Here is a 26,576-nt window from a genome sequence, read left to right as displayed (position 1 = left end):
TATATCAATGTGGTTTGCTAGAAATACAGTTCTCCTTGATCTCAGCCACATCCACTTGGGTTCATTAGCTTGGCAGTATTTGATGTTGTTGAGTGACAAGACTGTAGGGGGTGGAAAGTAACCTCTGAACTTTAATCTTCCTGCTTCACATGGGGATTTTACTGCAGAAGTGAGGAGTTTTCCCATTTGGGTAGAAGACAAGAATTAACTCTTCATTTATCACACCTCATCGTAGTAGCAGTTTCTGTGGTTCCTAGGTAAAATAGAAAGTGTCTGGAAAAGTCACCCGTTCCTCATAGTTTGAGCTGTATTTCCATTCTTTAGTCCAATGCCTGAATGTTTCCTTATCAGAGGAAGTTTCCCCGGGAGAAATACCTTTTAAAACCTGTGTCTTTAGGAATGAGCATGATGTGTTGAGCACAACTCTTAATGCAGAATTGAAGATACCATTGTCCTTCAGGGTTTTCATTTTTGTACGTGCGTTGCTTCTTGTGCTGTACGTAGGAGCAGAGGCACTAAGTTCAGAATGCTGTAAATGAAGAGTACCTGAAGAGTAGATGTTTTAAACCGAGTTGCTAGGCAATGCTGTAGATTCAAATTAAAATGCAAAGCTGTGTTACATCATTTAGTGCACTGCAGTAATATTTTGACATATTTGTATACTTCACTTTTAAACATGTAAAAATAAATTAAGATACTTATGTGGTGAGTACTTTTTATGTTACTTATGCAAGAAACCTCTGTGAACATGTATGTGAACATATTTATTAATTGTTTTACACTATGCTGGAATGTTTTAGGTGTATTTGTTGTATTTTAGTGATATTTAAAAATACTGACATTATACTTTTTAAAGTGAAACATTCATTAATTTATTTTACCAGAAGATCAAATTGTTTCACTTATGCATGTATACATATTGCAGAACAATTGCATGAAAAAATCAAAGTAGTGGCTTTATATTACTGGTATATATTAATTGCTCAACTATGTTTGTAGTTACCAACAGTTTGCTTTATTAACAGTTTAAGGAAGTATATGAAATTGTGTTATCCCTGGCTTCCAGCTTCTGGGAATGTCTTCATCCTGAAGTATAATACAAATTGTTTTATGAGCCTAACTAGTTACCTATAAATGCCCGGACACTCAATATTTAACTAAAATTAAGCTAAGGATGCAAATTGTTCTCTTCATGTTGTCTTCATTCCTATCTGCAGTACAGCACAGATAAAGTTAAAGACTGCTTTAAGTAACCTGTAATGTTTACACAGTTTGTAAAGTTAACTGTACAGGAGGGCCTTGTACACAATTTGAAAAGTAATAAAAAGTTTACAGTGGCATGACACCAGGGCTTCTATCCAGTTGTAACTGATGTTGCAACCAAGACCTAACAAGAAGGTTATTGTTTCTGTTCCCTATTTTATTTATGAAAGCCTCTGTCAAACAAACAGTCAGGATGTTGTGATTGTCTTGAGGTGTGAACCACAGTGTTTTTTCAGCCTGTTACTAAGTGTTTCCACACTTTGGGTACTCTTGATGAAGTTATTATTCTGAGACCTAGAACCTAGAAAGAAAAGTCACAAAGCAAGATCAAGCCATGAGGGCCATCTTGCTCATCCAGTTGCTAATAGCTAAGGAAAGCGAGGATCTTTTGCTACTATTTCTTGAACAAAACAAGTGTCTGTTTTGACACCATGGTTTAGAAGCTTGTTCCTGACTTCCAGATTCAATGATTCAGTGAAAAGGGACTGATCTGTTCTCTAACAAGAATATATTGACAGTACGTAAATGTATTTTCTGTTATCTATTGGAGAACAAAAGAAAAATGTCAGTTTCTTTCCTTTAAGCAAACGTTTTTTGTCATTTCTTATAAATAATGTATTTTATTTATTAACATAATTTAAAAAATGTAAGTACTAGTAACTGATTAGAGCTGTGCAGCTCAATACAATAAAACTTTTTTAATATTGGTTTTTAGTCACCTGTTGTTTTTGTCTTTATAGACCCTAGATCTTCTAAACTAAATTTGTGAAAGTTTAGTATATCTGTGAATTTAGTAAGTAGTGCAAGAAACTTCAGCTTAGCTGTAGATAAGAAACTGTAACTTAATATCCTTATTATTCACCAGGAAGTAGATGGCATATTTATATGACTCACATTTGTAATAAGTAGTACCACATTGAAGAGATTTTCATTAAGCAGTTGATAAAAGTAGCATATTGAAAGTGAAGGAATATTGTAGTGGTAATAAATTGAAATAATATTAACAGCTTAACTACTATAGCCTGGATTTTCACATGGAAGGAAAGTTAATTCTACCCCCTGCTGCTAACAGCAATTCTCAGTGATTACTGTAGGTGATATGTTTGTAAATAGACTTATGAAAGGTTAGAATCTAGAAAATTCAAATATGCACTTCAATGGAGAGTTAAGTTAGTAAGACTGCTGCAATATTATACTGTTCTTTTTGATAGTGTTCAAAATGTCTGCATGCACTAGTCCAGACACATTTCCGCAGCAGCTGACAGTACTGATGAAGCAAACAGTGCACATTTCAAGACAGACACTACAGCAGAGGCATGCACTGTAGGTGTGTGCAACACGCTAAAGAGTATTTCTTTGCAGCTTTTATTTTCATGAATTAATTGTTTATTTTAGAGACTCGTTTTTAAATAAAATGTATTTATGGCTGTTTAAATATTTGTAATGTTGTGCAGTGCAATAAAGAACAAATTTGTTGGAATCCCTTGGGTTTAGTCTGTATTTATCTCTATTGTGCATTAAACCTGTGAGTGGAATGACTCTTTGTGTGGTGCACTACAGATGGTTTTTGTTACCTGACACTTCAAAAGGACCTGATGAACAGGTCAACTCTTAGAAGCAGGGGGCTTTGACTGTAGTCAATCTTGTGATTTAATAAAACTTATCTGGTTAAATGCTGTAACAAATATGTGGTCGTCATGGTCTGTGACAGTATATTAGTCATTACTACTGCCATGTTTGAATGTTTCTATTTTATTAAAATATTAAAATTTTTAATATAGAAGAGGAAGAATATTGTTAAAAATAATTCCATTACAAATGGTTTAACAAAGTTTCTGATTTTGGAACATTTCAAGCCGGTGTCATTAAAATGTGCAAACATATACCATTATGCTAATAAACATCGAAAATTGCTTGGGCTACCTTTATAGATTGTAACAAATTTTAAATGGATTTTAGGTGCAACATTATATCATTATAATTTGAATCATTTTGATATGGAGAATTTGTAGTCTGCCATGAGATGTAGGGGGTATATGTTTTTTTGGTTTACAAACCATTTGAAGGGAATCATATTATGGTTTTAAACTTGAATTTACTCATGATTGCATTCCAGAATGTTCTTAAAAGGTTTCTAAACATGAAACATTTTTCGTGGCATTTTACTAATATCCTGCGTCTTATAGATCTTTCCCAGAAACATACAGATGTACAGTAATGTACAATCAACTTTATTTTTAAACCTTTTTTAAAACTAATTTTTTCTTTAAGAATAATTTCTGTATTACGGCGAAAATATGCTTACAATGTTGGTGTTCTCAAGAAACACTCTGCTTTCTGTTTACAGGATGTTGTGAAGGCTGTAGTTTTATCTTTTATATTATTTAAACCTTAATTGTAACTGAAAGATTTCTTTCCCCAAGCTTCATTGTCAGTACCTCTCTTTGCAGATATTTCACAGGGCTTTTGCAGAGAGCTAGTACTGTAATTAATTTGACACACAGCCTAATAGGACGCAACATTAGCTGACGTTTCTTCCAGCAGGCTTTGTTTTTTAAAGAATAGTATATCGGACATTTTTATATTCAATTACAGAAGATAAGCACAACCTAAATGAAGCCAGCTGTGCATTCGTCCCTTCAAAGTCTTTTTTTATTTGGGCTGGTTTTATATGGAGATGTGCTTGGACTTAAAAAAAAAATGGTTGGATGAAACGGACATTTCCAAAATAGTTTGAAGAAATAGATATTGACAGTTATCAGTATATTACATCACTAATGAATCGGTACACAAATTCACTTGCTATAATATTAAGAACCCCCTCACAAATACTGAGTTGGGCCTCTACAAAGAGCCACATAAACAGTACTTATAGTATTCCACAAGGTTGTGAAATATCCCTCATCTCATTTTTCTCACAGGTGGGTGACTGGTTCGTGGGATTGAGTGGCATTTTCTACTGGTTCTTAAGTTTGAGAGCTGGGTTTTTTTTTCAGATTGGGATGGTGAGATGTGGTCCTGTCATCACTTGGTATTCATCTGATAAGAGGGGAGGGTAGCTTTATGTTTTAAGGTTTTTCTGGGGGGAGGAAGAACTGATGGAGAACTAAATGGAAGAGCTTTTACTGCTAGCATACACCAAACCAAAATTTGAATCAAATGACTGAACCTAGAAAAACTGTTGTCATCCTAAATTGTGTCAGGCGCTGGTTGGTAGTCCCAGTGATGCTGCACGATCAGCCAGGGTTTGGGTGAGTTGCAGTTGGCTTGTTCCACCATTCCCTTCCTTGGATTAAAACTTGCACGATTAAGAGCTGTCTCTCCTCAGCAGTTTTTCACGCAGGCAAACAGCGCATACCTTGTTAGGACCACCTCAATCCTCTTTGTTTTTCTTTTCTCTCCCTTCTACAGTTCCTTCAATGTTTGGCTAAACCCGACATTTAAGGTTGATTCACTGTACCTCATCTAGTGTATAAATCCTGAATACTGAAACCGTGCTTCCAACTGCTTGATTACGAGAGTAATTCTGCTTGTCCACATTTCCTAATATCCCCCACTGAGATCTGTTCTATCTGTTTGGAGACATTAGTATTCATTCTCAAACATAATTGGACGGAAGCCCCAGATGTTCTGTGACCCTAAATTAATAGGGTGAGTTATCATAAAACAGCCTTGCAAGGGTTGTGGTGAGCAGAGAGAGAAGAAGGACTTAATATGCTAGCTGTTTTTGAAGACTCCAAACATCTGAAGCACAAGTAAGGAAGAAAGCATGCCTCCACTTGAAGTGCACTGTAGGTACTGTAGAACAAGTGTTTTTAGTTCTGCCTTTGTAATCTACTACAGATACCTATAATTCTGTGGTTACTGTAGCAGTTAGAGCTATGATGGAAGCTACATTTGCGGTACTTTCATTTCAGCTCTGTGTGTAGATGTATGCCCCAAAAATAAATTCAAATATGTATGTCAGTGGTATAGCTGGACATTGGGGAAATTGTGAAAAATGATCCGAAGAGATGTTCTTCAGAAGCCAACTCTATGGAGAAGATACCAAAGATTCTACCAGAAAATAAGCTGTAATGTTATGACCTACCCACAATCTTTCTCTTAATTTTCAGTGTATACCGCTTACATGCAATATAGTTAGGTGAAGATTGATTGCGTTATTCTTATTTTTGATATGCAGGTTTTGGATAATACTGATGCAACATTGTCATTGTTATTCTTCATAGCTACAGAATACTGTTGTGTCTGGCCACGATAGTGTAGCCATGAAAAATACCACACTGGTATTGACACACCGTCCTAGTACGGTGTTTTTAATAGCAATATGATAGCAGATAATTGTTTAATAGATGATCTTGAAGCAAATTTACGTGCAGATTGCTATTCTTTCCTCATGGATGGTATTACTGTAGCAATTATATTTGCATTTTTAGTCAGAAAAGTCTCCTTTGTTTACGAACACTTTTTCAGATATGATTTTTTACAAAAAATATTTTTAGTATTTTTAATTAGAAAGTTTTTGCAATTGTTATCCCTGCAAATCTTGAGAGTGCTTTCACAGCAACACAGAGTGTATCTCTTTAATTGAATGGACCTCTTTTGAACCAAGTAAAGCTTATTTATATCCTTCTGTTCTAAATAAACAGAATGTGAAATCATGCCACAGTACAAATTCAAATTTAGTGACCTTGATTAGCACATCTACTGTGATGTATGTTCCTTGCATGGCTGTTGTAACTTAGATTGCTCAGGATTCGACAAGGTCATTGCAGTTGGCTCATATGTCGTTTTCTGGATCCAGACATTTTCACTGAGATAACCAGTGCTTTAAGAGTAAAACCTGCATCTGTGTGTCTATGGGCTGCCAGCTGTGTGGTTCATCACATAGAGGGCTTGTAGTTTAAATCAGCCTCTGGCATGTATTCCTTACTGCAGAGGGCATTCTGACTGTTAAACACATGGACAACTTCACAGAAATATCTGCAGTTATTATTGTCTTCTGGGGCTATTGTTTTTCATCCTGTTTGGTAATTATTATTCGTTTTCTTAATCACATTAAATTGGAGACCTATCTCCTGTCTTATTTAGAAGCCTTAACCATTGATAGTGCTAAGCCTTTTTGATTTCTCCATTACAGAAGACCTTGACAAACATGAATTCATGAAAACATGAATTGTATATTGATTGTCTATGTATATCTAACTCTGTGTGTAAATTGTTTTAGATGGGGTATTCCAGCACATTAAAGGTATATGAAAGCAGACTTCTGATGAAGCTAAAGATGCCTCATATAATACAATAGGATGAACGCTGGTATCCATGAAATGGCTTTCATGAATATAGATTAAAGTCGTTACATCAGCAGCAGAATTGCCTACATACTTGTATGCCTTTGCATTCTGCATTAGCCTGGAAAGCAGTGGTGCAGTATACGTTGATGCAGGTTTACATGTTGTGGTTTTTAGATTAAGATTAAGATCTCCAAGAAAAAGATTCTAGAATGTGATCTAAATGTAATGTAGGCTATATAGCCAAAACTACAGTCACAATTTAAACTAATTCTAAAATGTTTCAGTATGCGCAGCATGTTAAGTATGATTTATTGCTATCCAAGTAGGAGCGCCTTACAATTAGTTGAGAATTTCATGTTTGTTGTACCATGATCTGTGCCTGTTTTTATGTAAACTGTATAGCTGGTTGGATTATGTGCAGTTGTGAATAAGATACAGTGATAGCTTTATTATGAAGTACTAACATCACAGCCAGTGACAACAGTTGAAGTGAAATTGAAGAGATATTATTTACACCGTCCCAAGACCACCTTGAAATTTACAGTACTCTTTAAGATTTCAGTCTCATTCCTTTGAACATGTATCATTATTAAATCATTGTTTTCAGTGCACTCTCCTAAAACAGGAATATCCGTAGGTATTAGTTAATTGATGGTGTTTCGCGGTTTCGGTTACAGTTGATTCTTTTTGTGACGTATAACTTTGTATTTTTGTTGGGCCAGTTTTTTTCAGTAAAGCACAGGCTCGCAATATTTTGGAAGGAAAGGGCAATCGTGTGCAAGACCCTAAATTGCAGTGTCCAAACGCTTCTCCTGCAGTCTGCATTTGCCATTCTTACGCAAATGTAGCCCCATGGCGTGCTTGTGCTGGATGCTGCGTTTTGCATTGAGCGTGTTCTGTCCTTGCTATGTGTGCGCGCGCACCAAAGTAAAATAAAGAAGCGCTTTTGTGAGTCGTCGTGTCCTGTTTGCAACCCCCACTAGGCTTCCTTACCCACTCCCCTCCCGACACCGCATTTCTTAAGGACCAACTCGGCAGCTGCAACCCTGGCAACAGGTCTTAGGAGCAAAGAATGAGGGCAGGCCTCCAAAGACAAGACTGATGATTGTCGTGTTTAGGCCTGTGGCAAATGAGTCTGGCAAACATGTAAAGAAATAAATCTGTTATATCCTTAAAAATAGACGCATCTGTCTAATTTTGTGTCTGCATGCATTATTCACGTAATGTTTCAAATTCTCAATTTATATACTTCCCTGTAAGGTCATTGTTTTGCAATAAAAGGATTTACAGCCTGAATCACAAAAGTATTTTAAGTTCCTTAATCTATCATTTAGGATATTGAGAGAAGTACATTTGTGTGATTTTAGTGCCGTTTGCAACTGGAATGAAAGCTGTTTAGTGCTATAAAGGAATTAGGCATATGTTGAACATTTAGGGGGAAAACAGCATTCGCACATTTGAATGTTACGCCTTTCAAGATTGAGAAACTAAGGAGTGGAATGATGGATAATTGGAATTTATTTAGAGCAAAGAATGAAAATCTGTGTTTAATTCAGTCCTCTTTCTGATGCCTGAAATGGATTAGTGCTCGAGAAAGTCTTTTAGTCAGAGCTAAATTAAATTTCCAGTGGAATGTCAGCTATTTCTTAACAGCTGGCGAACCTGTGCAGGCCTAATCAAATGTTGTGCGCTACTGTGTAGGAAGCTAAATCTTATGTAAACAAGCGCATGACCAGTTTGTTTTTGGCTCCAGCAGATGAGACGGAGAGGAGGACAGTCGGTAGCATATTGCAGAGTCCACTGGCAGCCTCCTGAGAGTGCACATGAAATCCCGTGTTAGTGTCAGACCAGAAGTGATTCAGTAAATACCTCCTGCTAAATGATGTGTGACTGAATGAAGGACAAAAGAGCCACTCGGGGTTAGGACACCCCAGAGGAGGGTCTGCAGGCTCACCGAGGCAGACGGTGGGCACCACATTTACCCCTATTACTAGCTATGCACTAAGAGAGAGAAAACGGTAGGCAAAGCTTCTTTTTCTCCTGCTTGTTTCTGAGAAGGGCTGTTTGAACAGTCACTAAATATTTATGCCATCTCTGCCAGCTGTAGAGAGGGGTGGGTGCCCAGCATCGGATTGAGTTTTCAAGTCAGGCTTGCTTTGGTGACGCACATGGAGAGAGAAGTACCAGTGTCTATTCATGAGAGGTCTGAAGCGACTTAGCACAGGCAAGCAGCTATGGCTTTTCCTTGAATTATTTATTCTCCAGTGCAGAATGATGTAAGCTCGTGTTCGATTTGGAATGAAGGAGAGCACTGTATCACGAGCCCTGCCCCTAGCACTTCTCATGGGGGCTCCTTGAAGTAGAAGTGCTCTGTGCTTGAAAATGTAGTCTCTTCTGATTCGCTTTTAATGGAACCACAGTAATGATGGTTCCAACAGGTTGAAAACAAAAGGCCTCCACACGAGGAAGAGTAAGTCTTTTCTTAGTAGGAAATTCATGTAGTGCTAAAGTTGCAATTTGTTATAGCTTCGCTTTTTAAAAAACAGTGCTTAAGCGTACTGCATCCTGTGTTCCTTGTATCTTTTACTGCCTTTTAAATGCTTGTTTTATTGTGTATCGGATATAAAGAACCACATCTTTTTTGTTTACAGCTAACTTTGTCATCCTTTAGTTCCATTTTTTGTGATTTAGAATCCCATAAAAAAATCCGTAGTTAATTGCAATCACAGGGATTTGCTAAATTCAATACAAAAATATAATTTCTTTATTCTTGTTGTACATTAAAATCTTAGAAGCTATGCGTGGTAAGCCCTTTAGACATCTGTAAGCAAAAGAAAATCGCATAATAGAGATCCTGTTATTACAGGCTATCTTGCTGTTTCATTGCGTGTCATGTAGGCAATTAAAAATGACAGATCACAGATTATTTTTCCCAAGCCTCTTGGTTTAGCCTCAGTGGTGTGTTTAGTGTGTCGAGGCTCATCCCCACGACCTGGTGTGTAAAGAGCACATGCCTGCAAGTCCCTGGGCGGCCACAGGGGTCGCCGTGTTGCCAAAGGCGATAAGAGCTGACTGGTCCCACCCTAACCCTCAGAGGTTACTCTCGATTTGTCACTGCCACTTGGGGTATCCCCATCACACTCGGCTCGAAACCCGCGATCACAGAGCGCCACCTGCTTTGGGGCGAGCATCTTTAGATGTGTTTCTGTGATTAGCATAAACCATCAAATATGTGAAACAGATAGTTGTTTATTTTACTATGTGTGGCTCAGTTAGAATGTCAAACCTTCCAGTTTAAGAGAAGTTTGCAGTCACTTTCCGCAGCTCTTTACTGGAAAGTAGCGCATCATCATTGCCACAAGTCAGTGACAGTTTTCAAAGATTCATGAACTACATAAAACAAGGTGCTCTTCAGATAGTTTGGTTAATAAGTTATTCCATTTAAAAAATGTAGTAGTGTAGCAGCATTGTGCGTTATAAAAAACATACAGTAATAATAGTGTAGCTTGTGACTATTACAGTATGTATCTTCTGCCTTAGATTGTTTTGTAGGGAATATGTTGCTTTCATCCCTCTTATAGTTCCATATATATATCCTATTTTTAATGCACAAGATTCCTTGTACAATTCAATACTTTATTTTAAAATAAAAATATTACATTTGTCATTCATTTTCATTAGACACATTTCATCAGCTTTCAATTTTTAGATGATGAAGGAGAACCAGTATTCATAATTATATAATTATTGCTTTACACAATAAGAAATAATTTGCTTTTGAACCATGATATTTGGCTTTTGGCTAAGTAGAAAATAAAAACATAAATTAAATTTAGTCTCGGGAATGCTGTTTCTTTTCCTCCAAATTGTATTTAATTAGTTGATGACTGTTTTTGAAATACACTGGAATGTAGACGCACAAGCTCTAATTGAGGGAAATTAATATGTGCAACTGAAAAATGTATGTTTCTATGAATTGTAAAGAATTGTAATATAGGGTTAAAAGAGTAAGATACATTATACTCAAATAGTGATAGTGTAAGTACAGAAGTGTATAATACTGAACACTGCTGGTGTAGTTGGGTTTCATGGCTATTTTATGTGCTGAGCATGGAGTAAAAACTCAGGCCCTAATGGTTATACATTTTTTAAAGAAAATTAGTCAGTTAATTAAGATGCAGAAAGTCGCCAGATTCATAAACTTATTAAACTTCTGCCAAAATTTGCCATTTCTAAATTACTGAAAACTTCAGAAGAGAAATTGAGTGAAAAGACTTAAGAGGATAACTCCCGAGAAAATTATTTGATGGAGAAGTAAAGGCTTCTTTTGTGTGATAGTGACTGTCACATTTGGTTGGAAAATGTCTCTAATTTTAGCAGCATCGGGGGCAGTTCTTTTAAAAAGGTTAATCTGTATGTGAGATTGTCCAGGAAATGCTTTGAACGCACGATTTCTGAGTTTTCAGCATTGATGATCCACCTAGCTAGTATTGAATGTTTTGTGTGCAGCGGATTTTTCAAATCGTAAACTATTTAAGCCTAGATCTTAGTGTTAAAAGAGCCGTTACTTGTGTCCAAATAGTTCAGAATATGATTAGGCCTGTATGAGATTAACTCAAGGCTAAAACCACAGAAATAACTGAAAAAAGTGCCAGGTCAGCTTTTCTACACAAACTCTCCTCTGTCTTTTCTCACTTCAATAATTTTCGGAGTCTGTGTGTTACTTCATCAATCTCAGAGATTAAATTTAAGTTTCCCATTAAAGCTTTTTTTATGGAGTTTTAGAACAAGTACTATTGCCAGTCATTGTTGTTACCTGTTAATCAAAAACAATAAGTTTTGGCCTTATTAAATACAATTTTTTTAAATGTAATACAATATAGGTTTCTACATAATATTTGTGTAGAAATTTCCTGTCTGAGGACATAATGTATTACACTGATTTGGTACAGATGGTGATTTTAATTTAACTGAATTAAATTAAAATACATGAATTGGTCAAAGACCACTCTTCTCAAGTTCCAGTGGGTTTTGTGTAGAAATCTTTATTAAACTTGAAGTAATGAATATGCAATTTGCTTTTCCTGTTCTGTTTTGTTATATGCCAACATGGATGTTTTCATCTAAAGCTTTTTTTAATTACTCTGGACCTTTCAGCATGGATCTAGTGTTCAGCAGAACATATATGGATAACTGATCTAACATAGCTGCTAAAGTGAGGATAGTATAATGGAGATTGGTTGTTTACATTGAGCTTTTAAGAATAGCTGAGTAGATTTATGCTTGTTACTGCTTTAACATTAATGAGTAGCGATGATTATCAAATTCCTGATGGGAAAACACATCAATACCTTCCTGGAAGTGACTTAAAGAGATATTGGAGGGCTAGATTCAGTAGCCTCTATCGACAGTTTTGATCCTTACAAATCAATTGATTCAGCACTAATAAAGTGGGTGATGGATTCCTGTGGAATTGTTAAAGGACTGTGATAAGAGACCTGGAGGGAGTTTTCCAAGATCTCTTATGGACTTGAAATGGTTATGGTCAAGGAATTCATCATTCTGAGCTGTACTCTGTTTACCATAACTATTAACTTAAAAAAACGTCTTAATTGCTATTGTCAGGATAGTCTGTAGCTTTGTATTAGCCATGGTCATGTCTCTGAAATAGCATTTGGTGTGTTCACACTGATTTGGTACAGCTGGTGTTTTGTACTCCCACGCTCTGCTTGGCACTGGGTCTTGGCCTGGTATTTTACTTGGACCATTGGCGCGCTGTGGACCGCAAATGTCTTTGCAGAAACCGGTGAAATTATTAAATTCTCGGCAGATTCTTCGCCTGTTAAATTTGTGTGTAAAATATACCTCGGTGCTATAAGACATACTGATTAGCGTACTCAATGAAATGAATTACCAGCCCAACTAAAATTGTCCACATCGCTGCCCAGAAATCTGGTAAAGATTTATAAAAAATTTATTGAGGTGAGAATTTTATAAAGGTGAATACAGTATAGTTGTTTAGTTTTCGCTTAAATCCATTTTCTCATATATTTTTTAATTACTCCACTGTTTAGTTATTTGTGAACACCTTACCCCTCATAAACAGAAAAAAAAATTTCAAGAAATTTACGCTCCAGCACTACACTGCCTTCTTCCAACTTATTCTGAGCTACTGTGGGGGACAGAGTTTAACTTGAGCTTGTAGAGCATAGTTCAATAATAATAATAATAATAATAATAATAATTGCTTACACTTATATAACGCTTTTCTGGACACTCCACTCAAAGCGCTTTACAGGTAATGGGGACTCCCCTCCACCACCACCAATGTGCAGCATCCACCTGGATGATGCAACGGCAGCCATAGTGCGCCAGAACGCTCACCAGACATCAGCTATCAGTGGGGAGGAGCGCAGAGTAATGAAGCCAATTCATAGGTGGGGATTATTAGGAGGCCACGATTGGTAAAGGCCAATGGGAAATTTGGCCAGGAACGCCGGGATTACACCCCTAGTCTTTTCGAGAAACGCCCTGGGATTTTTAATGACCACAGAGAGTCAGGAACACATGAGTTACATCTCATCCGAAGGACGGTACTCAATGTAAGTACTAGTTTCATTATGTGCTTATATCCTTATATTTGTTGTTTTAAATACCCTTTCTTTTTGCTTTCCTGTTAAGTACAGTAGTTCTTTATTGTAGATTTAGCTTAAAGTGTTTCTTCGCTATCTAATCAACCAAAATCTATTTTGTAAAATATTTCTGGAAGTTCATTAGGGTACTTCAATGTTCAGAAGACATCGGTGTACAGCTTATTGTTTCACAACACTGGTATGCCTCTGTATTTCACTTTCTATCCAAGACATTTAAGAAGCTGCCTGTATAATGTGTAACAGTTGGGATGACAATATAAAATGGCAGAAACAACTGTCACAGAGAACTAGATATGGATCAGAAATTCAAACAAATAACAGGAAAACAGATAGATAATAACCATACATTCTTCTTAAGTTTGAAGTATTGAGTAACTTAAAGGTGGAGGTATTAAGAGTAATTTGAGACTGTTTTGCTGTAAGTTATACCAGGACCCTTTATACCTATTATGCAGGACTGCAATTGTCGTGAATATTGCAATATTCTGCTGTTATATTTACTTTATACTAGTATCGATTTAGAATGAAAAAGGTAACCTCCTAGGTGATATAATAATTCACACTTACAAATTAAAAAAATAACCACAGCCTGGTTTTTTTCCATCTCATTGCCACCGTTGCTGAAATGGCTCATTCAGGATGTGTGCAGCGATGCTGCGGTCTCTGAGCCTCTGTGTATTCAAGCCAGCTACTGAACAGATCAGCTGTAAATGGAAGCTGTTCTCAGCTTCAGCAGCTTAAGCACATAGAACGCATTAGGGGTACTGTACCTCCTTTGTCCTCCAGTTCAGGGTTTTTGTGCACTCGTTTTTCTCTCTGTGTCTGTAACTTTCTAGTTCTTTGGCTTCTGCTTTCAAAGACTTGCCTGAACACTTAGGCCTTAATTTGGGCTTTATGGCAAAATGGTTGCATGTTCTTGCTGTATATCTATTGCATGATTTTAAAAAGGTGAATATATACACAAAAAAGATTAATATATACACAACTGGTATACACTTAACATTTGACATTTGATTGTTCATATCTTTCTTTGACATGAAACATCCTTAGAGTAAAATATAGCTATGAATTTATGCATTTTATGTAGTAGTACTCTTTGAAAATCCATCATGTTTCAGATGTCTCTAATCATTTAAGCATTTCATTGCTCATGTGCATATGACAAATAAACTGAACTGAATGAGTATTAAACTGTTGTTTATTAATAAATTTGAAATAAATTGTTAGTGCTATGCCATATTATTGGGAAGGTTGGGGCAATACACGCTGTAAATTTCTCATTTAGTCGTGATTTACTTGTATATTAGATTAATCTTGGAGTCAGAAAGTATAGCTCAAGTCATAATACTATAGCCCTGATTGTACGGCTTTGTGTTTTTAAAATGGTCTTCAATTAGGCAACATCTGCAGTGAAATGGAACAGCGTTCAACATAGAAATCTGCACATTTGATTTATGGTTTAGAGTTTTTCAAATACAGTTTGGGTAAGCAGAAAATGTCAGACTGAAAAGCCACTGACTGAAAGAGGCAGATGTTTAAGGAGAATCTGGGTGTTTCATAAAGAAGGAAAGGTTTCTTCATAGACCACCAGCTTTGACAATCTGGTATACTGCGTTTCTGCTGTGACCTGGCCAATCTCAAGGTGCACACCCCCACTGAAACCATGGAAAGTGCTTGGTCCATCTTGTGAGAGTTGTGATGTTTCCATTAAACCCAAGTAAGAAAACCTTATGTAATCTGTATAGGGAATGGGTTGTGTTCTAGACAAGGTGATTACACTAAATGTAATCACATTGAGACAGTACAGTGACACAGCAGGTTCATTTCTGGACGGGGATGCATTCTAGCGGGTGTTTGGTATGATGGCCTCACTGCATGGCACTGGTTTAGTTACATTCTGCACATGTGCGTGCTGTTATTTGATTTAGGTACTAATTAGTGTCCCTTGGCATACTGGTGAAGTGAGAGGGATGAGGAAATAGAGCATTCTCCCACAAAAAAGGTATTTTAATAGAATACGTTGTAATCATTGTGGATTGTGCTTTCATGGCACTCATCTTACCTAACAAATGCAAATGTCCGCTGATAATTTCGGATTTCTCTTTGATATGACAAAACTTTGTGAGACGAACAAAGAGGACTTGAAAAACTAAACCTGCTATCTTTCTACCTCCTGAGAAAGAAGGGACTCCCTCTCTAAATCAGATTATTCTTCTAAAACATGTTCCAGTGTACTTTCATATTGACAAGAAAGTTTTGTGGAACCTGAAAGAATCCTGATGATCAGGTATCATGAACACTATATTATAGGCATGCAGCTGATAAAGGAACTTTGCTTAAATAGTTGGATTTGAGGGGAAGGGTTACTTTGCTGTCTAGACAAAACTGTAGCTCACCAGTAGCTGATTTTCTATTGGATATGAACATTGGAATGTGCAGCTGTGATTTTTCCAAAGTTTTTCTGAAGGTGGATATTAAATACACTATACCTATACTCAGTTCCCACATTCACACTGTCCTGGGTTTCAGTCTGCAGTGGCAGTCTTCCCCAGTGTTGTGTGGTACAAAATACTCCGTCGACCTGCATGTGCTAAACACGTACTCAGCGTAAAGGTATAACTGGCAGCATTTACTAAAAATGTCTTTATGTTAAAGCTCATGGTGCAAGTTTTCTTTGTTTTACAGTGTTTTATGCATACAATGTTTTACCAAGTCTTTTTTTTTCTTTTTTCATCAAGCATCAAAAGAAACGTATCATTCTATGTATGTTTAGATATGACATGTTTTTGATGTCTGATGAATTAGTTATTTATGTCGGACCATGAAACATTGGAGTGACTTTGTCTGGTACATAAACACCAATCACCGTGTGAGTGAGAGAGCTGAATGAGCACGACAGAGGATGTAGCCTGTTAAATGTGATTGTGAATCGGAAAGAAAAATGCAGGAAAGAACCTATGTGTTCCGCTCTTTAAGAGAACACCTCCCTTTGTACCGTTAGGATGTTAAAGGACGTTGGGGCTTGTGGCTAATTGCTGTGAAGAATAGACTGATCATTAGGAGGGTATGAAGGTCTGGTTAAGAGCGTCCAATTACTACTACATACTTCATGTCGCTACACTGACCAAGACATGGGACTTCACTTGCTGCTCTTGCAGTTTCACCCTGACATCTTGTGTAACGATGACTTTCTTAGGAGATGATAATGTGACCGTTATGCCACGGATGCCTTGCTTGCCAGCCATCAGACATCTGTGGAATGAACTACAATGACCTGCTCCATTTAGTGTTTGGAAACGAGTGAACAGGCACGTGCTGGTCCAGGATTTACAATTAAAATGGGGCAAAATCCCATAAGACATGCTTTGAAGCAGGTTGCAGATGCTGTGCTGCAGCTGTCAGGTGTATTGTTTCCAGCCATGGCCTGTGATGTTCACGGTATAGCCCCTGTAGATTAATACTGTGATCACAAATGCTACTCAACAGTGCTAAGTGCTCCGCTTCATCTGATGCTCATTATATTGTATAGAGTAAGTGTTAAATTCAGTCTTAAAATGCAAGTGAAATATAATGGCTGGAAGGACTTTTTAGTACTGTTTGTTTGTAATTTAATTATGTGTCTTGTAGACTTTAGTATTAGCTTTTTTAATGGGACATAGAAAGGCTTAAAATAGTTTTTCAGATGAATATTTTTAACTTCCATGATGACCATGCGTTTTTGTTCTCGAGCCAGACACCATTTTAATCACCTTGAGGTGTATGCAGAAAAAAAAAACAATTGCTTTGAGTTTTCATTTTTCATGTAATGCTGTACCTGCTATAAACCAGACCATCTCAGGGGCCTTGTGTTTTCTGGATTATACTAAAAAGGGGCAACTGCCTCTCTCCTGCGTGTGGAATTCTATGATACTAGCCTTTATACTTCTCAATGAAGAGTGCAGACGAAGGATTTAACGTTGCGACAAAAGTATAATGTGATGAAGCTTCTCTGAAGTCTTGTGAATTAAATTTGAAATACAATGCGCATTATCGCCAGTGTCATGTGAATTAATAAGGTATGGAGAAAAGGGGCAGAAAATCTTAACTGTACATTTTAACTGTAACTGTGCCAACAGACCAATCTGGTCTTTGTGTGGTGAACTGTGAATAACTGAGCCAGCATCTTGTTTTAGACTGCAAGCATTCACAGGTGTTGGAATTCAAACAAGGACCTGCTTGACAAAGAGATAAGTGACAGCACTGTGTTTTTTTTAGCACCAATAAAATAAACCTACCAGGTACTCTCAGATTACAATGCGTTTTTGTTCATCCAGGATGTGTGTAGGACTTTAGAGTAGCTCTGTCATTACTGTTAGCTCAAGAAACTGAACACTGAAGTTGCTCACTGTGATTGATTTTTCAGATTGTAGTGTGACCTAGACAAAAAGAAGAGATTGTTCAATCCTGGCTTAGAATATTTTCATTAATCTTGATATTTTCGTTAAACATCTCTGGTTCAAAAAGCAACAGCCTTTCTTACAGCTTTTTGAGGCATTTGTTTCATTGTCATATGCCTAAACTTGCCTAAAACTAAAGTTTAATAACATGTTAATTCAATTTTGTATATACAATCAGACTTTATAGGAATAAGAAATGCCAAGAAAGGTTTGTAAACCCAGAAAACTAACCGTAATTTAATAATAATAATAATAATAATAATTGCTTATACTTATATAGCGCTTTTCCGGACACTCCACTCAAAGCGCTTTACAGGTAATGGGGACTCCCCTCCACCACCACCGAAACATTTAGTATTTTTCATCAGAAATATTCAAAAAGCAAAATAACTATTTTAATGATTAGATAAAATTTAAGGTGTCATGTGTAAGTATAGTGATCTCAGGCATTTAACTTGCTGTTTTGTTATTTTTTCTAAACTGTGCTCAAGTGCTGTTCTAACATAACCAGCTGTATGGAATTACAGTCAGAGGAGAAATAAAATGCAGTGGGCTACAGTGCATTTTTCTGATCACTGAATAGAGACTTGTATGTGTGGTGCTCTGTGTGCTTTTAAACAAACCTTTGCATCTATGGGAAAGATAATATGCACTGCGCCTGCACTAAATAGGATAAATCAGCTATAATTAAATGGTAATTGGTTTCCATTATAATTACTACTGAGTTCATTAAACTAGTGATTATAACAAACTGCAATCAGTGCGTCATACCTTAAATACTACCTTCTTTAGGATGCTGGTATTCCGAGACATTCTCTTTACTGTTTATGCTTGTTAGTTTTAATGCTCACAATTGAATTGCAACAGAGTTTCATTGTGAAGAGAGTGTTGAAAGTAGCATCTGAACTGGAGCTCTGTGTTGTCCCGTTATCAGCTGATGCCACTGTTCTTGGGAATCTTTTTTTTGTGACTCATGAGACATAACAGGCTTTGCTGTATTTTAGGGATATTTCAGGACCTGGCTAAGGAAATCAAATTAAATTAATGAATAGTTATATTTCAAGACTTAAGAAATCAGGGGTTATAAGTACCACCTTGTCTGTCTTAGGATAAGTAATTTTTGTGTTGTGTTGATTATTCGTGAAGGCAACATTTCGACTTATCTTTTTAAAAAAAACGCAGAGCATGATTTATTAAAATAGCTTTAATTCTGCTTTTTCACAATAAACCTAGTATGTTCATTTCTGAAAGTGATACCAGTGTGATGTAGCTTTACCTGAAAATTAGGCTGACATTATTGAGCAAATGCTTCCTTTTGCAAAAAGTGTATCCTGCCTTGCATCCATTACTTGCTGGGATAGTTTCTGGCTCTGGATAGTTTTTGGAAAATAAATGAATGGATGGATAATCTCTGGATGTACCATAAAGTATTTTATCCAGGCAGATAACACACAAGGTTTATTTTGTTTCATGCTGAAATCCTAACTTTGTTTTATTTTGTGTGTTGTAGGTTGTGTTGATCGGACCTGGAAGAGGGGTACTTAACACTCCAGCACCACAAATTGGGCTTCACTTCCCTTTGCAGGGCTGGGACTTTTCCCTTCAAAGCACAGAGATCATATCTGTGGAGCCCTGAGCTGAACTGGACAAGGACTCGAACCTGGGGCTTCTTCCACTGGGATTTAAGTTTTTTGTCTTCTTTCTGGACCAGTGGCACTTAAACACTTTAGGACTATTAAGCATGAGTGAATTCTGGTTGTGCTTCAACTGCTGTATTGCAGAACAGCCTCAGCCGGTAAGTATAGTATTTAAGTGAAGCAAAGACTTCTCTGGACCCATGGTTTTTCTAACTCCTTTTTTTTATCTGTATGATAAAACTAAAATTTCATATTTTAGCCCTATTTATCATTTACCAAAATAGGCATTTGAAAGATTTGAAAGTAAGCTGGACCTTCAAGGTTTCCTTCATACTTTTCATCTGGCAGGATTCCATTGCCTTTCTGTTCTAAATGGTGTTAAATCACGGAATGAACCTGATGTGCCAGAGAGGCTACAGTGCAAGTGCTGAAAATGTAAGGTGTGGTAAGACAGCCTTGGGAATTTCGACAGAGACATTGTTCAAGAATCTGAAGCAAAACCAACACTTCAGCTTTTTTTTCCCTGTTTGGTTTATTTTTCCATATTGTACTTATTGTTCACCGCTTTTGTATAAATCAGGATTGCACTGTTGTCGAATGTACGGTAGTTCAGGGAATTTGGAGGGTGGCTAACATTCAGTGAGTTACAAAAAACAACCCCACTTAAAGTGGATTATTTACTTGTGACATACTGAAGCCTGGTAATATATGTGACAGCTGATGTCTTAAATGAAAGCAAAAGTAGCACTTTTGTATAGCAGAAGGTAGCACAAGACATAGATTTCAGTCACATCAGTGGGTGTGTGGCTTCGCAACCCTAGCATGATCAAAATAGACATTTTGGTTCCAAGTTGAAAAATCGGCCTCAGCAATGGCATTTATCCAGTTTGTTTCATTCAGATAGCTCATGTTCTGCTTTTAGTAAAAGATGTGAAGCTTGCCTCCTCTGTCCTTTTACGGGCAAAACATTTCAAGAATCTGTCAACCTCTTCCATCCAGAGTCCTGTTGTGTTTTGTAGGATATTTTTGCACATTAGACCAAGCCCAGTTAAAAAAAAAAATCAGTGTTATTCTTCTAAAATTATCCAGGTAAACACCTGTTTCCTTTTTTAAGTTGCTATTTAAGTCTGCTATACTTTAATGTTGGATTAAAAAATGTCTACAATGTATGGATCACATGCTAGACTCAGACAGCACTATATAATTTAAATATACATTTTTAATTTGAGGGAATGTGTTGAATGCAAAAAGATTCAAATTGGTTTTATGTCTGTAGCCCTCCTTCTATGCATAGTATTGGGTGTGAATATCTTGAAATAACTCCAGAAAATGTGTCCATGTAATGATACGTAAAAAAGCAAGCTTCCTGATATTGAAGGCAATCATTTGAGCCAGAAGCAGAAAATAGAATCCATCTTTTCTTATGACAGTAGATGTCAAAGTTCTGTTTTGTCTTGCAAGGATATAGCTGCTTTATGGGGGTATATTGTTCTCTGCACTTGACAACATAATGCCTGTCTATAGGATTTCAGTTCAGCTGAAGGTCTGTGGCAATCTGGTTCTGTAAACTACCATTTTGATTTCTTTTTTAACTATACGTCTTAACTATAAACTACATCTAAACAATATTAGTTAACTGTGCTATAATTCATGAAATATTACTGCCAAGTACTTCATTGTCGTGCATTATAGTTAGGATTTGTTTATACAGTATCTGAAGCACAAAAATATCATTGACAAAGCACTTACTTAAAAGACGATTGTTTCTTTAAGCCAGCTGCCTCTTCAGCAATTCTGGCCATTTGGCAATGAATATGGTCTGTGATAACATTCAATTGATTAGCTTGTCTTATTAAATGGTATAAATTGTGAAATTACTGCAGCCTTGACTCATTTGATTGAGACGGATTAGAAGAAATGCATCATTGTATTCTCAGGAACACAAAGGGGAGACGATTATTGAATCTGGCGGTCACATATTTTAAATGCATCTAATTCGCAGGGCTCTTAAACCCTCTAATTGATGCAAGTCTTTCGGTACTTTTAAAGCAAATTAATTGTTAAAGTCTGAGATGTGACATTAACTTAAGACAAACACTTTAAAATGGATAATAGCATCAATGTCTGGGCATCTAATATTATTTTGACAAATCAGACATAGAACTCCTCAACCACCATTTTTGAGAGGTACTGTCAAATGTGTGTAGAAACAAACGAGGATGGTACCACGCACATTTCATTTCTGTTATATGCTGTTCATTATGATAATACACCCGTGGTGACCTCTGTGCTCTCTAAATGCGTGTGCATAGATGATGGGTGGTTTTTAAGTGAGAAAATGGTGCAAAGATAATTCATTGTAAATTCCAAGAGGAGGCTTATAGCATTAATGGGTTTCACTTGAATTACTGCACTGCATGGGACCGAACAATAACAGATGGCTATGAAACATGCACACCAGTGGTATAGCAAGCTGCTTGGGTGATTCATTCAGATTGGAGATGGAAATCCTGATAACATCTTCCGTTTTGTCAAGAATAACTATTGTATGATTGAAGCACCACAGGACTTGCTATTGAACTAAAGAATGGGGGTTAGTGTTTTTTGTCTTATTACAGCCTATCACATTTCAAAATGAGCTGAAATAGGAGTTCCCAATATCTTTTGCTTTGGGGTTTACATTTTAAGTTGTCGCATTTAATAGTTTAAACTAGTATCAGGGCATTTTGGAGTATGTTATCCAAGTCAGATTAACAGATATTGGGAACAATGTAATGTAAGTTAGGGAACTTTGCTTGTTATAATAATAATAATAATAATTGCTTACACTTATATAGCGCTTTTCTGGACACTCCACTCAAAGTGCTTTACAGGTAATGGGGTCTCCCCTCCACCACCACCAATGTGCAGCATCCACCTGGATGATGCGACGGCAGCCATAGTGCGCCAGAACGCTCACCACACATCAGCTATTAGTGGGGAGGAGAGCAGAGAGTAATGAAGCCAATTCATAGATGGGGATTATTAGGAGGCCATGATTGGTTAAGGCCAATGGGAAACTTGGCCAGGACGCCGGGGTTACACCCCTACTCTTTTCGAGAAACGCCCTGGGATTTTTAATGACCACAGAGAGTCAGGACCTCGGTTTTACGTCTCATCCGAAGGACGGCACCTGTTTACAGTATAGTGTCCCCATCACTATACTGGGGCATTAGGACCCACGTGGACCACAGGGTGAGCGCCCCCTGCTGGCCCCACTAACACCTCTTCCAGCAGCAACCTTAGTTTTTCCCAGGAGGTCTCCCATCCAGGTACTGACCAGGCTCACACCTGCTTAGCTTCAGTGGGTTGCCAGTTGTGAGTTGCAGGCTGACATGGCTGTTGTTAACGTGTAGCTGTATTTTTAGGACATTCTGGGAACACCATAAACTGGCTCTTTGGTCTAGAAGTGGTTTCCACTGGTTCTAATTGATTAATAAGTGAATGGTATTTTTCTTTATGATAGTTAATAGCCTATATGTCATGTGGGAAGCCTGCACATTACATGTTGAAGTAAATGCTGCAGTAGTTTCTGTTGAAACGCAGGCTCTGGATCTTCAGTGGTTGAGGGTGGGCCTGTTAGTTGTTCGGAATGTAAATGGATTTAGCCTGAGTAATGGTAGTGATCCAAAGAGCAAAATAAAGATAACTATCTCTATTATTACCTTTTCTTTAATGAAACCAAAAATAATTTAAACCTAAATCCAAAGCTCACTGAGGGATTTACGTGATCACTGCCACATAAACTGTTCACAAGAAGAGTTTAAGGTTTGGAATTTTATTTTCTCAGTAAATTGTTAAACAAATCATACTTTTTTGGTTTCACCTTGCAATTAATGAAATACAATACTAATAATGAGTGATCATTAAAAGTGGTTTCGTTTGCACTTCTGATATGATTGTGAATAGCCAATAAATGTACGAATATTCAGTCTTTACATCTTCTTTCCTTGGTTAGGGATGTGATTTAGAAGTCAAGGGGGATTGTAAAAAGACTGAGGGAAATGAATATCTGCCACTATGATGTGGAAATCGAATTGCCATTTTTAAAAAGTTACAACATGTTTTCATTGGTGAATATTTGTCTTTTTCTATTTCCAATAATATGAGGTCCATCTACAGAAATCCTGTACACATTCAAGTTAGTTTATGGTAATCATTCTGTAAACCATATTTAGATTTTCTTAGGTATAGGTAGAAAGGACGTATGTTACGTCAAAGCCATGTACAGTAAAATGTTTTTTTTTTAATTTTGTTTTGAGGTTCCTGCAGTTTATGTCAAGTATATTTACATTTATATTTGTTTTGTAATAACAAGACTTTGTCCTTCTCCGTTTTTAGAACTCTAGTCATTGATCCTTTAGTCTAGTCATCTTGCTTACTGCTCTGACTAGTCTGGGCTATTTAGCTTTTCTTTTAGACAAATTTTTAAATTATGAAAAAGGCACAGTCTTATTAGATTCAGACACAGTTACCAGATCATATTCAAATAAAATTAGTATTGTCTGAATACATTTAATTTGAAAGGCCTCTAAAATGTGTGGATTGTTCTTTTCAGCAGGTGTAAAACCCCTGGATTATTACCAAGGGAAGGATAATCAAAGGCTAGGGTACACTGATGTGAAATGCCAACTTACTGTAAAGTTTGAAAAGCCGAGGGACTCTACCATGAGTAATTTTAGATTACAGTCGAAAATTGTACGCTTATTGAAATCAAATCACCATCAAGCCCTGTTTTATGTACTGTACTTATACAACTGCACCTGGCCCTAATGTTGACAGACCACAGTTCTGGAATATGTTAGTTGTATCCTTGTTAATTGTTGAAACATCTGTAGAAACATCTTGCAAGGCTTAAACAGAATGACATAACAGCATAATGTAGAACAAGCAATTACTAGTTCATAATGCAGTAGCTGTAGATGACCAGCAAGGTATTTTACTTTGCAACACAAGCTCCCCTTTTAAACAGATGCAAATGTGAATGGGATACAATTTTCCATTTTCTCATGTCGTTGTTGGAAACAGCCAATTTTATCCGTTATCTGAAATGCAGAAATGAAAAACCCACACATGTGATCTGTCTTTGAAGGACATAAATTTTAAAAGAAATTCCCAAAGCAATGAGTTGGATGTCATATTAGGAATATATTGTACTTGCAAGGAAAATATAATTCAGTAGTATTTATTCAGAGAGAACAGAGCAGAATATGCATGTTTACTCTCCTGCTGCTGAACATGTTGGAAAGCAGAAGGGTTTGGAATCTAGTCCCATAATAATAGATTAGCTAATAATACAACTTAAATTATATTATTTATTTAAAATCTTGATTTTTCCTGTCTAATATTTTAGTTTTTTATTAAGTTGCTAGGTTTTTTTAGACTATTTAAAAATTGGACCCAGGCTATAGCTGTTTCTATTCAGTTAGGTTAAAAGCAATAAGAATGAAACAGTTATTGAGTACTTCTTTAGTTTTGAACATCCTGCCGATGCAGTAAATTGAGAAAACAAGACTTATGTTATATTAAATGTCACAACCGATAGGAAGTCTTTCAACCCATCAGACCCATTTGGAAGTTTTTTACCTAACGATCTCATCCTGTCATTCCTCGAACAAAGTCAGAAAATTGGATTCAACAACCTGGCTGGTTAGCCTGTTCCACATTCCCACAATCTTCTGTCTAATAGTGTTGTGAGGAATGTGACAAATGTTTTGAGATGGGTTTCCCACTCAGCCTCATGGGCCAGCTTTATAGAATGAGTGGGGTACTGTTGACCCTTGGATGTTTTCTCCTACAGTATCTCAGCCACTGAACAATGTGAATCTTTCAAAGTTGCAACTGGCCTTAGAGTGGCATCCCTTCCTCCTTGTCTGGCTGCTTAGTCTGGAGAGACAGCCTGATCTAGACGGTGATGTGTACCTTTTACTTCTGATTGATTTCACAGTGGTCAAAGATATTAAGAGTTTTTAAAATGTTTTTGATAGGTTTGTCATAGCAAAGGGTTGGAATATAGTACTTATGCAGTCATGACTTTGCCATTTTTCTTTCATGTTATCTACACATTTCTTCTTTTTTTAGCTTTTCTTGTGCGGTGTTGTTCAAAGTATCACGACTGGAGCTTAAAAAACTGCTAAACGGTCTGAATACACTAGCAAGACACTATAAAACAAGACTACGAGGCCTCCTGATTCAGCTGTTTAAAGAATACTCCAAGGCATTAAAAAAATCAGCCCGACTGACTTCAGAATCAACAGATAAACTAGAGGACACAACTGAAAATTAATTTGAAGTAGATTTGAATATTTGCATTCAAGCAGTTGGCACATTCTCATTAACCAGTTCGCGATTGTCAATTTTGTGCTGTATACTCATGGGACATGTACGCTTTAGAATTAAAATCTTTTGCTCACCTTTACAAATATTTAGTTGCCTTGTATGTGGGACCATGAAACATTTCCCAGTACTTATTTCTCTTTTAGTTAATAATGGATTAGCATCTTTAGTAATAGATTGCATTTGTGTAGTACTTTTCATTTCAAGGGATCCAAAAGCTCTTCACACGTAGCAGGAAAGCCAGTTCTTCTGAATATTCAGTGAAATGCAGCACCCACCTGTGTAATAGTGGGCATGGGCAACACATGCCAGTCATTAGGGGCCAGAAGCCCCTCTCCACAGCAGATGAGTGAAGAAGTGAGAAGGCACTTCAGCAATTGAATGAAGTTGAAAATTTAAGCCATATTGTGCAATCCAAAAGTAGAATTTAACGAGGACCCTGGGGTTAACCCCCATTATGATCCGTGCTTTAGCAACTGTTACATCCTAATGACCTCAACTTTATTCTCCCCTGACAGACAGCACCTTTACAGTACAGTCTTATTTGTCTTCATACTAGGGCATTTTTTTAATTCTGTTTCTCTGACAGCAGTTTCACTAACTTTGTTTTCCTTTGAGCTTCCATTTAAGGCCCAGCCCCGTTTAACTTTTGAGATCAGGTGGTAACAATACTGTAAGTGGAGGATCTGACTACAGGAATTACTTTTAAATACGTGTATGTATGACCAAGCTTCAATGACCCACATTGCTTTATTTTCCAGAGTTAAAAGAACACTGACAGTAGGAAAGAGGAGGGTTTCTGAGAATTCATGTTGAGCAAATGTGACCTATTAAATTCAAATGTCCCAGGATGAAAAAGAAATCTAGAATTTTGAAAAGATATAGGACAATAAATTAGGCCACTAAATCCTTTAGGAC

At 36.8% G+C, this 26,576-nt stretch overlaps 1 protein-coding gene across 1 annotated transcript in view; it reads left to right on the top strand.

Annotated features, from left to right (window-relative positions):
- Window positions 1-26,576, top strand: part of cdc42se2 (CDC42 small effector 2) — a 59,567-nt gene that overhangs the window by 20,971 nt on the left and 12,020 nt on the right. The window contains exon 2 of the mRNA XM_088629816.1: window positions 19,157-19,441. Within this exon, the coding sequence (XP_088485942.1) occupies window positions 19,388-19,441 (54 nt within the window). The 5' untranslated portion in view covers window positions 19,157-19,387. The remainder of the gene's footprint in view (window positions 1-19,156; window positions 19,442-26,576) is intronic.

This window comes from Lepisosteus platostomus, chromosome 4 (genome assembly GCF_059453375.1).
Source record: "Lepisosteus platostomus isolate fLepPlt1 chromosome 4, fLepPlt1.hap1, whole genome shotgun sequence".
Classification (NCBI taxonomy): domain Eukaryota; kingdom Metazoa; phylum Chordata; class Actinopteri; order Semionotiformes; family Lepisosteidae; genus Lepisosteus; species Lepisosteus platostomus.
The sequence above is the reverse complement of the archived record's forward strand: the minus strand, read 5'-3'. Positions and strand labels throughout refer to the sequence as shown.